Source organism: Giraffa tippelskirchi, chromosome 6 (genome assembly GCF_054371585.1).
Source record: "Giraffa tippelskirchi isolate mGirTip1 chromosome 6, T2T-mGirTip1v1.2.pri, whole genome shotgun sequence".
Taxonomy (NCBI): domain Eukaryota; kingdom Metazoa; phylum Chordata; class Mammalia; order Artiodactyla; family Giraffidae; genus Giraffa; species Giraffa tippelskirchi.
Genome location: NC_137280.1, coordinates 122,568,577 through 122,583,419, shown reverse-complemented (window position 1 = coordinate 122,583,419; position 14,843 = coordinate 122,568,577). Strand labels below are relative to the sequence as shown.

General features: G+C 38.1%; 2 protein-coding genes across 51 annotated transcripts in view; one reads left to right on the top strand and one right to left on the bottom strand.

Annotated features, from left to right (window-relative positions):
• FAM13B (family with sequence similarity 13 member B) overlaps positions 1-14,843 on the top strand; it is a 103,240-nt gene that overhangs the window by 67,305 nt on the left and 21,092 nt on the right. For 41 of the 50 annotated variants that reach the window (XR_014056847.1, XR_014056846.1, XR_014056844.1 and 38 more), the window contains 3 exons: positions 9,835-9,899; positions 12,291-12,339; positions 12,750-12,897. Coding sequence is in view for 46 of the 50 variants with exons in the window: in XM_081500688.1 (XP_081356814.1) it covers positions 9,835-9,899; positions 12,291-12,339; positions 12,750-12,897 (262 nt within the window). In the remaining 4 variants the exon portion in view is untranslated. The remainder of the gene's footprint in view (positions 1-9,834; positions 9,900-12,290; positions 12,340-12,749; positions 12,898-14,843) is intronic. The other 9 variants (XM_081500666.1, XM_081500678.1, XM_081500663.1 and 6 more) reach the window with 1 other exon arrangement.
• PKD2L2 (polycystin 2 like 2, transient receptor potential cation channel) overlaps positions 10,409-14,843 on the bottom strand; it is a 66,188-nt gene continuing 61,753 nt past the window's right edge. Inside the window, exon 15 of the mRNA XM_081500728.1 lies at positions 10,409-11,109. The gene's annotated coding sequence lies outside the window, so the exon portion shown is untranslated. The remainder of the gene's footprint in view (positions 11,110-14,843) is intronic.

The following is a 14,843-nucleotide window of genomic DNA, read 5'->3' as shown; positions in this document are numbered from 1 at the left end:
TGCCTGCCTGCCGCTCACCCCTGCTGTGAGGTGATCCTCACAGGCCAGGATCCTCACAGACCGGCCCAGGAGGTGGGGACCCGTGTATGTACTAGATTACAATTCTGATTGCTTCATGTGTTCCTTTGCTACTGGAAGCCATAGTTCACTGTCTTTGCTGATACATGTGTTTGTCTTGATTCCAAGTCCCAAGAACATACATTCTTTCAGTGGAGATCAGGAACCATCATTGAATAGAGAAGTAGATACAGAATACCTTATTTTTAAACACTTTTCTGGAAGGAAACAAATTACAGTGTCAACTGAGGTGATTGGTGGTATTTTGGTTGAATTTTGTTCTTTTTAAAAGCCGTGTATATCCCAGATATTTTCTGAAGAACATGGAATCTTTTCATAATTATGGAAAAACCAGGAACATCATTTAAGAAGTAAATTATTTTCACTGTCAACAGTTTTTAGTAATAGTAATATTTTAAAAATAATTTCAGTGACTGTACAAAGCATTTTTTCTAAGACATGTTTCAAAGATTTGTTAATGCTTTTTAAAATAAGATACTTAATGGATGAGGAAATTTTCTTCAGCATGTTTTCATTCTAAATCATATGCTGACATACATATAGTAAGGAATCAAAGATTTGTGTTTAGGCTTTGCCTCTTAATAGCAGTATAACTTTGACTAAGTTACTTAACTCCTCTGAGTTGTTTTTTGTTTTTCTTTATATAAGTGGGAGGTAATACCCATTCTAGAGGATTGTTATAAATATCCAAAGAAGTAAAAGTACAAACCTATTTTATGAACTGGAAAACGTTTCACAGAATTTAAGCTGCTTCTGGATTTGGTTTTATTGGACTCATATGTAACTAATATTCTTACTTTCTTTCACTAGCATATTAGATTAATCTCTTTTCATCTGTTCATGGTTATTGATTCTGTTCTTGTCTCTTTGCTCCACTGATACACTTTCTTCACTTGGCTTTCAGGATATCTCACTCCTCTGTTGTTTTTTTCCCTCCTTGACTGGCTGTTGTATTCCTTTGCTGATTGCTTTTTGTGTTCTGAAATTTAGTATGGCCCAGGGCCCAGTTTTCTGAAGTCACTAATTTTCATTTATTCCATTGGTAATCTCATTTAGTCTGATGGTTTTAAATACCATCTCTCAGCTAAAGGCTCCCACTTTTATACTCTAGTCCAGATCTCTCTCTTAACTTCAGATTCATATACCTAGTTCTACTCAATGTTGAATATCTTTGTTGTTCAGTCGCTAAGTCATGTCCAACTCTTTGCAACCCCATGGACTGCAGCACGCCAGGCTTCCCTGTCCTTCACTGTCTCCCTGAGTTTGCTCAGACTCACATCCATTGAGTCAGTGATGTTATTCAGTCATCTCATCCTCTGTCACCCCCTTTTCCTCTTGCCCTCAATCTTTTCCCAGCATTAGGGTCTTTTCCATTGAGTCGGCTCTTCATAGCAGGTGGCCGAAGGATTGGAGCTTCAGCTTCAGCATCACTCCTTCCAATGAATATTCAGGGTTGATTTCATTTAGGATTGACTGGTTTGATCTCCTTGCAGTCCACAGGACTCTCACGAGTCTTTTCCAATACCACAATTCGAAAGCATCAGTTCTTCAGTGCTCAGCCTTCTTTATCGTCCACCTCTCACATCTGTATATGACTACTGGAAAAACCATAGCTTTGACTATACGGACCTTTATTGGCAAAGTGATATCTCTGCTTTTTAATATGCTGTCTAGGTTTGTCATACCTTTCCTTCCAAGGAGCAAGCGTCTTTTAATTTTGTGGCTGTAGTCACCATCTGCAGTGATTTTGAAGCTTAAGAAAATGAAATCTGTTACCATTTCTACTTTTCCCCCATCTATTTGCCATGAAGCAATGGGACCGAATGCCATGATCTCTGCTTTTTGAATGTTGAGCTTTAAGCTAGCTTTTTACTCTCCTCTCACCTTCATCAAGAGACTATTTAGTCCTCTTCACATTCTGCCATTAAAGTGGTATCTCTGTATCTGAGGTTGTTGATATTTTTCCTGGCAATGTTGAATATCTTAACATCTTAATTAAACATCTTTTTTTTTTTTTTAAGATTCATTTATTTGTTTATTTTTGGCTGTACTGGGTCTTTGTTGCTGTGTGGGCTTTTCTCTAGTTATGCAAGTGGGGCCTACTCTCTAGTTGTGGTGTGCAGTCTTCTCATTGCGGTGGCTTCTCTTGCTGCAGAGCATGGATTCTAGGGCGCACAGGCTCCAGCAGTTTCCATGTTTGGGCTCAGTAGTTGTGGCTCTCAGGCTCTAGAGCCTGGGCTCATGGGCTCAGTTGCCATGAAGCATGTGGCTTCCTCTTGGAGCAAGGATTGAATTTGGACCAACAGGGACCACTGGACCATCAGGGAAGCCCTGATAAACATCTTATAAACATTTTGTAAGCGTCTTAACATGCTTAACAAGCTGCATGGCAAGGTTTTAAAAAAAAATTCTACACCTTTATTATAAGCTAAATGCTTGCATAAATTTTATTATAAACTAAATACTTGCATAAATTTGGCTGTTTCTCTTTCCTTCATCAACCGTGAATGAGAGTTTCTCTTTCTCCACATCCTTGCCAGTGTTTGGGATTTTGGCCATGCTAATAGGTGTCTAGTGTTATCTCGCTGATACAATTTACAATTCCCTCATGACATAGTGTTCAGCATCTTTTCATATGCTTATTTTGCCATCTAAATATCTTTGCTAAATTCAGGTCTCTTGTTCATTTTTTGATCGAGTTGTTTTCTGAGTTTTAAAAGTTCTTTATTATTTTGAGTAAGTCTCTTATCAGATATAAAATATCAGGTCTTTTGCAAGTTAGTATTTTTTTTTAAATGTACTAATGAATTCTGTAGAAAATCTTAAGGATTTTTGTATTGATATGATGAGATTGATCTCTTAAGTTTTTAGTTATAACAAGTTGTATAGTAATTTGTACTGTTTGAGGGTGGAAACTGTTGGTAAATCAGTAGCCTGATTTGAGTTCATATCAAATTATCTGATGTTATCAGTAAATTTCTCATATCGTGCTGTGCCAAGATGCTTCAGTCATGTCCGACTCTGCGACCCTGTGGACTGTAGCCCACCAGGCTCCTCTGTCCATGGGATTTTCCAGGCAAGAATACTGGAGTGGGTCTTCGTGCAGAGGATGTTCCTGACCCAGGGATTGAACCTACATCTCCTGTGGTTCCCACATTATAGGCGAATTCTTTACTGGTGAGCCACTGGGGAAGCCCAGATTGCTCATACAATTAATCCATTTCTGGATTAGCAGACCTTCATGGCTGGCACCCTGCCAAATTTGCAATTATTTATATCTTCTGAACCTTGAGAAATCGCTGGAATTTAAGTTCCTCCTTTCAGAAGTGAAGGCCAGAAATATTTGGGAAGCGCTAGCAGACAACCAAGGAAGAAATAGCTATCAATTTGACTTGAATTGTTATGAGACTCCGCTTTCTTTTTTTAAACAGAAATACTCAATACCTCTGACAGGCAACAACCATTCAATAATGTGTTGTTTTTTAAATCACAGTCTCTCTTTTAAAATTAAAAAAATTGAGATATAGTTGACATATTAGTTTCAAGTGCATAACATTCAGTACATGTATATATTGTGAAATGATCACAAGTCTAGTTATTAATATCTGTTACCACACAGTTAAATTTTTTTTCTTGTGATGAGTCTTTTAAGATCTACTCTCAGCAGCTTTGATATACAATATAGTATTATTAACTATAGTTATTATGATGTATACTGTAGTTCTATATCTTATTTATTTTGTAACTGGAAAGTTTATACGTTTTGACTACCTTCAACCATTTTCCCCACCACCAACCCTCACCTCTGGCAACCACCAAATATGTTTTCTATATAGATGTTTGACTTTATTGTAAAATTCCACATAAAAGTGAGATCATGTGGTATTTGTCTTTGTCTAACTTATTTCACTTAGTCATATTGCCTTCAAGGTCTGTCATGTTATTGCAAGTGGCAGGATGCTGTTTTTTTTTAATGGCTGAATAATATTCCATTGTGTGTATGTGTATGCATATGTGTGTGTTATATATGTATACACACCCACACAGAAAATTGTTCAGCTGTTTATCTATTGAGGGACACTTAGGTTGTTTCTGTATCTTGACTATTGTAAATAATACTGCAGTAAACATGGGGGTGCACCCTTCTTTTTGAGGCAGCATTTTTCTTTCCTTCACATAAATACCCAGAAATGGAATTGCTAGTAAACATATGGTAGTTCTATTTTTAATTCTTTGAGGAGCCTCCATACCGTTTTCCTTAGTGGCTGTACCAATTTACATTTCCATCTCCAAAACATTAGGGTTCCTTTTTATCCACATCCTCACCGGCACTTACTTTGTGTTGTCTTTTGATGATAGCCATTCTAATGGGTGTGAGGTAGTACCTCACTATGGGTTTGATTTGCATTTTCCTGATGATTAGTGATGTTGAGCACCTTTTCATGTACTTGTTGGCCATCTGTACTTTGTTTTTGGGAAAATGTCTGTTTAGGTATTCTGCCCATTTTTTAATTGTATTATTTGTTTTTTGCTATTGAGTTTTATGAGTTGTTTATATATTTTGGACATTAACTCCTAATCGAAATATATGATTTTGTAAGTATTTTCTCCCATTCTGTAGGTTATTTTTTCATTTTGTTGATGGTTCATTTCCTGTGGAGACCTCATCAGTTTTGACCACATTAATTTAGTGAAAGAAATTGGGCTAGATTGAAGAATATTTAATGTATTTTTATATAACCTTTAAAAATTGTGAATCATTATGATGTATATATGAAACTTATATAATATTGTATATAAACTATACCTCAACCTAAACATTTTTTTAAGTCTCCATAACCTAACTGATGGGGCTTCCCAGGTGGTACAGTGGTAAAGAATCTGCCTGTCAATGCAGGAGACATAAGAGACACAGGTTTGATCTCTGAGTGGGAAGATCCCCTGGAGTAGGAAATGGCAACCCACTCCAGTACTCTTGCCTGGGAAATTCTGTGGGCAGAAGAGCCTGGCGGGTTACAGTCCATGGGCCTGCAAAAAATTTGGACATGACTGAGCACATACGTTTCACATTTAATCTAACTGACAGAAAAATATAATGAGTTGTTAGCTCATTTAAATGGAAAGTTGTTGTTAATCAAAAAGTTTTTCTCTGCTTAACACACAGCAGAATTTTGCTCCAATGTGTTTTTATATTTGTTCAACTATAAAATCAAGTTGGAGACTACAGTTTTAAGTCTGGATATAATCCAAGTCTTTAGATTCTAAAGTTCTGTAGCTTTATTTCTGCCATCTGGAGGTTGAAAATGCTTCAGTAAGTTTTCTTATAAGCAGATGAAATGTATAGAATAAAGCGGGGATAGTTAGCTTATCTAAAAGAAGTAGCTGCCATACTTGAGCAAAACTAGGTCAGTGGAGATGGAAAGATGAGAGACTAAGCTGTGTGGAAGTATCAGTTGTGGGTGGCTAAGGAATGGGTGGAGACCAAGGAAATGACTGGTCTTTAATTAGCTCCTGTCAGTAAGCCCTGACAGCCCCTAATACCTTGGCAATAGGATTGTGCTGTAGCTGCTCTTCCCACTATTGCTGCCATTGCCACCACCTTTTTTCACCAAAGGGCACTAGCTTTCCTGAATTGAGACCAGTGTGCTTGAGAGGTCATTTATGAGGACTCTGATGTTTGTGGAGAAGAGAGGGAAGATAGCACAGGCTGCTTTGTCATCTGATATTTTAGAAAAAAGAGCTTTTCTCTTCTTGTGTATGAAGGATTGAATATTTTATCTGGAATGAATTCTGAGAAAGTAAAATTTTTCTAAGTGATGAAGTATATTTTAGTTTCTAAGGAAAGTGTTGCATGTTCCCTGTATGTTAAATGAAGTCTGGCTGTATTCTAACATGACTCTTAATAACTTTTATTTTTCTTTGTCCTGGGATATCGTGTAGAGCACAGTTCTGCACTCGACTCTGAATTTCATCTGTCTTCTCCATTGCTGGGCTGTCAGGTTTTGCTCTTGACAGCAGCAATTTTTTTATATTGTCCCTAAATGAGATCTTGTTTAATACTTTTCACTATTTAAGAATTATGTTGCCTAAATCTGGGTGAAGGATATGTGGATATTAGTTATATCAGTGGTCATATTTTATTTCAGTTATTTCGTAGTAAAAAGAATTATAGATTAAGTTAGAGTTGGTCATGTAATAGTATGCTTTATAATAGAGCTTTATAGTTTTTCTTATAAGCTCTTTCTTTTGATTCTCTGACAACAACCATAAGATAGGTGAGTAAGTGATTGTTAACTGTCTTATTTTTCATCAGAAGGAAAGAACTGGGACTTGAATTTGATGGAGTAAAGCAAAAAGGCTCATTTTAAATATTGAGTCTGTGTGAGAGCTGGACTATAAAGAAAGCTGAGTGCCAAAGAATTGATGCTTTTGAACTGTGGTGTTGGAGAAGACTCTTGAGAGTCCCTTGGACTGCAAGGAGATCCAACCAGTCCATCCTAAAGGAGATTGGTCCTGGGTGTTCATTGGAAGGACTGATGTTGAAGCTGAAACTCCAATACTTTGGCCACCTGATGCAAAGAGCTGACTCATTGGAAAAGACCCTGATGCTGGGAAAGATTGAGAGTAGGAGGAGAAGGGGACGACAGAGGATGAGATGGTTAGATGGCATCACTGACTCAATGGACATGGCTTGGGGTGAACTCCGGGAGTTGGGATGGACAGGGAGGCCTGGTGTACTGTGGTTCATGGGGTCGCAAAGAGTCAGACACGACTGAGCGACTGAACTGAACTGAGCTGAATGGTTTTTCATGGTTCCCAAAACCTTCATATTTAAGAATGTAAAGCTATATTCCAGAGCATGAAGGTTGTTGAAGTCTGATTTTTAGATCAGTGGTTCTATACACTTTGGGTCCCAAGGACCTTTTTATACTCTAGAAAATTATTGAGGGTCCCAAAAATCTTTTGTTTACCTAGGTGTGTCTATCAGTATTTAGTATATTAGAAATTAAAACTGAGCAATTAAAATGTTTATTAATTCACTTCACATAATAAACTTACTCAAGCTAACATAAATAAGATTGCTTTTTTTTTCTTAATAAAAAGCAGCTATTTTTAAAAGAAGTTCTTTTGAGGCATGGTGTTGTCATACATACTTCCAAATCTTGCTGCTGTCTGTCTGACTTAGAAGTCAGCTGGATTCTCATGTGTGCTTCTGCATTCTCTCTGTTGCTATAGATTCTTTTGTTTCAGGTGCATGAGGCTAGTTAGTTAGCTTCACAGAGATACATAGTTCGAAAAGAGAGAAGTATTTTAATAACTTTTACAGATTGTCTTTCACATTAAACAAAACTGCACAAGTAGTAGTTTCTTAAGAATCTAGGAAGATCAAATCTTGTTGATTTCTGAGGTGATCATCAAAAACATTAAAAGGTTTACATAGTTAGAAGTAATGCACAGGACATTTGTATTGGACTTGTTCAGTTCAGTTGCTCAGTCGTGTCCGACTCTTTGTGACTCCATGAACCGCAGCACGCCAGGCCTCCCTGTCCATCACCAACTCCCAGAGTCCTCCTGAACCTATGTCCATCGAGTCGGTGATGCCATCCAACCATCTCATCCTCTGTTGTTCCCTTTTCCTCCTGCCCTCAATCTTTCCCAGCATCAGGGTCTTTTCCAGTGAGTCAGCTCTTCGCATCAGGTGGCCAAAGTATTGGAGTTTCAGCTTCAACATCAGTCCTACCAATGAACACCCAGGACCGATCTCCTTTAGGATTGACTGGTTGGATCTCCTTGCAGTCCAAAGGACTCTCAATAGTCTTCTCCAACACCACAGTTCAAAAGCATCAATTCTTTGGCACTCAGCTTTCTTTATAGTCCAACTCTTATATCCATACATGACCACTGGAAAAACCATAGCCTTGACTAGACGGACCTTTGTTGACAAAGTAATCTCTCTGCTTTTTAATATGCTATCTAGGTTGGTCATAACTTTCCTTCTAAGGAGTAAGCGTCTTTTAATTTCGTGGCTGTAATCACCATCTGCAATGACTATCTAGGTTGGTCATAACTTTCCTTCTAAGGAGTAAGCGTCTTTTAATTTCATGGCTGTAATCACCATCTGCAGTGATTTTGGAGCCCAGAAAAATAAAGTCAGCCACTGTTTCCACTGTTTCCCCATCTATTTCCCATGAAGTGATGGGACTGGATGCCATGATCTTAGTTTTCTGAATGTTGAACTTTAAGCCAACTTTTTCACTCTCCTGTTTCACTGTCATCAAGAGGCTCTTTAGTTCTTCTTCACTTTCTGCCGTAAGGGTGGTGTCATCTGCATATCTGCGGAGAAGGCAATGGCAACCCACTCCAGTACTCTTGCCTGGAAAATCCCATGGACGGAGGAACCTGGTAGGCTGCAGTCCATGGGGTCGCGAAGAGTCAGACACAACTGAGCGACTTCACTTTCACTTTTCACTTTCATGCATTGGAGAAGGAAATGGCAACCCACTCCAGTGTTCTTGCCTGGAGAATCCCAGGGACAGTGGAGCCTGGTGGGCTGCCATCTATGGGGTCGCACAGAGTCGGACACAACTGAAGCGACTTAACAGCAGCAGCATCTGCATATCTGAGGTTATTGATATTTCTCCCGGCAATCTTGATTCCAGCTTGTGCTTCCTCCAGCCCAGCGTTTCTCATGATGTACTCTGCATATAAGTTAAATAAGCAGGATGACAATATACAGCCTTGACTTACTCCTTTTCCTATTTGGAACCAGTCTGTTGTTCCATGTCCAGCTCTAACCGTTGCTTCCTGACCTGCATACAGGTTTCTCAAGAGGCAGGTCAGGTGGTCTGGTATTCCCATCTCTTTCAGAATTTTCCACAGTTTCTTGTGATCCACACGGTCAAAGGCTTTGGCATAGGCAATAAAGCAGAAATAGATGTTTTTCTGGAACTCTCTTGCTTTTTTCAGTGATCCATCAGATGTTGGCAATTTGATGTCTGGTTCCTCTGCCTTTTCTAAAACCAGCTTGAACATGTGGAAGTTCACGGTTCATGTATTGCTGAAGCCTGGCTTGGAGAATTTTAAGCATTACTTTACTAGTGTGTGAGACGAGTGCAATCTTGTGGTAGTTTGAGCATTCTTTGGCATTGCCTTTCTTTGGGATTGGAATGAAAACTGACCTTTTCCAGTCCTGTGGCCGCTGCTGAGTTTTCCAGATTTGCTGGCATATTGAGACTTGATAGGTATTTATTTTAGGGAGGAGTAGGCATGGAATGGTATCTTTAAGCCCATTGGAAAATTAGGGAGTATTCTCATGTGCTTTTGAGCTTCAGAGTTGTTATTTCATATATATATGTCATAAATGGATCTGGTGAACTATGTGACTCCTCTGTTACCTGCTAGGAAGTTAACCAACTTGTATGTTCATTGCTGACGAGAAGGAGAAGTAGCAGACCATCATTTTTAGAGGAGTAAATTCTAAGGAAGGAAAAAGAATGTGATAGTAGTAGCAGTAGCTATTGCCCAGTAGGGTAGCAAGAAATACCAGGCCCTCATTTTATACACATGCACCCCATACACACAACTCAAGTTTTGAGGAAGGTAAATTACTCTCTAAAAAGGGACGCTAACACCTATAGACTATTATAAGTAATAGTTAAAAGAGGGGCATTTGACTAACTTGTAATCTAATGTCCTAATTTACATTGGAAACTTCTCAACTTTAAGGCCATTAATAAGTGGTGTTCTTTTTGTCAGTGTGTAGGTATATTGTTAGAACCATGCAGTGACCATGGTGATGGTGAAGATGACTGTCTTGAGAGGTAAGCATTTTTTCTTGTTGTTGCTAATTAACTATTCATTTGAAAACTGGGTTTCTTTACAGATTCTGGGGTGAGTTTTTTAGATGAAGCTTTCCGTTACAACGTATATTTTAGGTGAGCAAACAAAACTGAACGTCTTATTTTGATGATTAAGTGTAAAGCATATTGGACCTTCCCAGATGGCTCAGTGGTAAAGAATCCACCTGCCAATGCAGGATACTCAGATTGGACCCCTGGGTTGGGAAGATCCCCTGGAGAAGGAAATGGCAACCCACTCCAGTATTCTTGCCTGGGAAATCCTGTGGACAGAGGAGCCTGGTGGGCTACAGTCCATAGGGTCACAAAGAGTCAGATATGAGTGAGCTACTGAGCAGCAGCAGCAGCATAATGCATATTAAATGTCCATAAATATTCAGAGTAGATACAGGTTAAGACAGGTGTTATAAATTGGAAAACATGCAGAAATTAGAACATAGCCTTCTTGGAAACACTTCAGACTTTTCACCTGGTTTGTAGAACAGTTTGGGAGTTTATTGATACTCTGAATATATCCTTCGGTGAGTTAATTCATAAGTCTTGGAACTGTGGACAACTAACTGAAAGATTGTAACATATTTGCCTCAACAAACATAGAGGGATGTTTTTGCTCCTATTCCAGTTCCTCTGTGTGTCCCAGTACAGTCCTACACAGTTAGTGCTTGTTTATGTCCTTGGCTAGCAGTAATGGAAGGGGGCATTCCCTAGGCAGTAAGTCTTTTAACTATATGTAGTCCCCATAGATACTTGATAGAGTCCCTTTGAACATAAGCTTTCTAGAATGTTTTAAAGTAAGTTTTGGATGTTGTTACTCTTTTTATGATTCGTTAAGACATTACTGAAATGTATGGATAATTTTCTTAAGAATGACGGTTTAGTCTTCTGAAAACACATCAGTAGTGAAGTTGCAGACTAGATTGTAAATACTGAGAAATCCCATACAACATTACTGATTTGGTGGTAGCCTTTTGGCAAGGGTAAACTTGCATTAATGTTGTTGTCTCTCTTAATTGTGAGTAGAAAACCTGGTCTCTGAGGGCAAGTAAATTCTTTGGAGCCATGTCTCTGGAGCATCCCCGTACACTGAAGGTCCACAGATTTCCTGCTTACAGCAGCTTCCTTTCAGGAGGCAGGAATGATCCTCTTCCAGCCCAGGGAATATTGGAGTTATGGGCTGAAGATAAAAGATTAACAGCATTAACAGGCATCCCCAAAATGATGACATCTAGATTTGATAGAACAATAAGGATCCATCTAGTGAGGACTCAAGCTTTTTTGAGAAAGCTCTTTTCCCTTCAGCTTACATATAGATTAGCAAACTGGTTTTCAGACCAAAAGATTTTCTTGGTTAGGTAGATTACATTTTGCTTGTTTAACCCTCATGTTTCTCAAATTTAGATGATTAGGTCTTTCAATATGTTAGGCTAGAATTTAACTCATTCCCCCATTTGTTCCCACTCTAAGCAAAAGAGGGCCTTTGCTTGCCGGGGAATTTAGTTTGTTTTCCATGTTCAGCAAACAAGGTAATTATATATATATGAGGAGCTGACTTGCCACATTTAGATCAAGACCTGTCTTCTGAGTGCACATTTTTATGGCAGGGGAGGAGCAGCACCTGTGAGTATCACTGTAAATTGCATTGCCACAGTGTCTTTGGGGAGGAGAACATTCCTGCAGTCAGCTTATTGATAACTTACTGTGATACTAGGTATTCTGTTGAGGTCAAGTAGGTAGAGATGATTTGTGACAGCTTCCTTTAACACTTGTTCTAGATAGGGATTGGTTTTTATAGGGAAATAAATGAATTGAAATTTTATAAAATTTCCTTTTTATATGTTATCATTATGTTTTGAAGAAGGAGAGGTTTAGAAGTAGTAACTTTGTTTTGCTTGTAATAGAATACCATCAGATTTAAAATTTAGGACATAACTTTACCTTTAAAAAAATCTTTAAATGGAAAAAGATGTCCCAGAGTATGGAAGAATGAAGTCAATTGGTTAAAAGTATTACTTATTTTATAAAATCTTTTCCATTATATATTCATTTCTTTTGTTTTTTATTTATTGTGGATTATATTTTTCCTTTTAAAGTGTTTTTCATTTTGGGGAGTGGCTGTGTAAGGGAGTGGTGAATGTACTTAATTTTTCTGAACATGAACTGATTCTCTGGATATTTTCAGCAGTGTGTGTTTTTCAGATATAGAGCTCCAAAGAATGGGCATATGTGCAGTTGTCATTTTCTTTTCTCACACTGTTAATGCTAACTGTATGAGGAAGAGAGGAATCTAGATAAGAAATATGCAGTGATAGTTACCAATTTATTCTTAAAAGACTAATAACTTTACTTGATTTTTAGGAAAGAATATTTGTCATTTGACAGTGATAAATTGTCACACTTGCTTCTGGTAAGAATTACTTTTCTTTATGGTTCTTTAAAGTTTGACTAGGTTTAATCTACCAGTTATTGTATCTGGCCTTTGACTCTTGGGTTTAATAGGTTTAAAGGAGATTTAAATGCAAATACTCTTACCAGTTGTTTTACAATCAAGCAGCAACTTGATTTGCCACTTTTAGTTTTTGGTTTGTTTTTGCTTTTGTTTTCTAATTTGCCACTTTTGATCGCAAGAAACTTGGTTATGAAAACAGTTTCCTCAGTTTGGGATCCAAACTTTGTCTTGAATGGTGGGAATGGGACAGTTGCCTATGTAGGCACAGTAAACTAATGAGGACCACACAAGAACATAAGCTGGTTGTTTTTAAATAGGCTGTGGAAAGCTTCTTGTTTGTGAAATGTATTCTTTATTTTAAAATACAGGATTCTAGTAGCAAGATATGTGATTTGAATGCCAACACTGAATCAGAAGTGCCAGGAAGTCAAAGTGTTGGTGTTCAAGGGGAAGCAGCATGTGTCCAAATTCCACATTTAGATCTGAAGAATGTTTCTGATGGTGATAAATGGGAAGGTAATTTTACCCACACACATTATTTTCCTGATAATGTTATTTGTAACTGAAATTACCCAAGGCAGTAATGAGGTTACTGCCCTTTTCTGGGCAACCTTATTTGTTTTTATTTGATTCATATAAGAGTGAGTGACTATTTTTACTCAAATGCGCTAATGAAATTACGGGGCAGCTATCTCATTTGAATTCTTATCTGATCCATTAGCTCTGAAGATGGATGTTAAAACATTAAGAAAATAAAATCAAGGGTAGGCTTTTGTTAATTGTTAAACCTGGTGCTATCTCCCAGTTTTTGAAAGTCCATTATGTTAGGGTTTAGTGATCTCACCACTTTAAATAGAGAGCCTATAATACAGCTACCTTTTCTTTATAATCATCAGAAATACATTTAAAAAGAAATTATCTTCAGAGGTATTTGTAAGCAAATATTCTACTGTGTCCCTGTATCTGTGTTAGATTTTGAAGATATGGGAGCAGGGTCCTAACAAGTTTTAGAAAGGAGAGAAATTTTAATTTTAACTTAAAAAGGCAAAACCATGTGGGTTAGAACTCAGCAGATGTGTATTTAAGACCTTCATTTCATTGTATGTAAGTTTTTTTTTTGTTAATCAAAAGGAGCAAAAACTATAAATAAATACCAAACTTCAGTGAATGAGCTTCATGCAGAAGGGTTTATGGAGGGGTATATGAATATCTACTGTTTACTTTGAAATCCATGAAGAAAACGAGATAGTTAATGGAATGGAAATGTTATGAAGCAAGTATAGTAAAATGTTAGTAGTAGAATCTAGGGGATTGGTATATGGATGTCCTTTGTAAAATTCTCTAAAAACTTTGCTGTGTATTTTTAAACTTTCAAATAAAATGTTGCAGTTGAGGACTAGAAATAAGAAGCATATTTGGATCCAGGGGTGCCTCTGGATCATACCCTTTCCTATGTAAAGAGATAAGGAGACCACTCAGAAATCTTAAACTTACATATTTGTTCACTTGAATGAAGATCCCTTCGTAATTTCACCTTTGGCAAGTTAGCCAATGACATGCAGTGGCAATAACGAGGAATTGCAATATAGGAATATAGGAATAGCCAATATTTTAAAAGCCCCAACCAAGTCATTCTGCCAGTCTTTACTGTTGTCTTTGAACCCCCACCCCTCCCTTTTTGGTCTAGATGTTTGGCATGCCCAGCGGTGTATTATGTGTCATAACTTAGACTCAATCAGGAAGTTATCTCCCATTTACTTTGTTCTGGGTTATTCAGGATGTTTGGAATTTATGAAGATGCTCCCCAGGGTTAGGGATATATTAGCATTCTGATGGCAATGAAGATCAAATGTCCCTTTAAGTTACTCATCCTGGTGTAGTTACTGAGAAGGAGTGGTGGTGATCAGAGCATCCTTTGAGCTGTAAGTTAGGAAAGGAGTCTCTGAAAGATGAAGCTGGGCTTCTGACAGTGTTTAATGCTGCCGCTTTTTGGGCAGATAAATAGCCCCTTTATAGTCCTTGGCCTGAGGGTCCTGATCTTAAGTTTTAAGCATAGAAGACCATTTGTTTTCCATTGTCTGAGGAGATAGGACATTCTCTGTCCAGCTTCAGCTTTCTGAGGGCTTCCCTAAAGAGAGCCTGATGCTAGGCTCTCTTTTGTTGCCTTGTCAGAATCCACCGTTTACAGATTGTAGTGGTAGGGAAGGGGGAAGGTCACTATGTACTCCTGATCCCTGATTTTCAGTGTCTGAGCTGCCCTGGCTCAACAGCTGTGACAAGTCCACATAGACCTCCTTCTGGCTTTTCCAGGAATACGGGTCAGTGACTTTCAGAGAGCCGACAGCAGTCAACACCTGAGTGAACTTCTCAGCCATGAACTCTGCATGTGCTTGGGAGAGTGGCTCATGGCTCACACCATGTTGTTCTTTCCACATGTGCCCATAATAGAGACTGATTTTCCA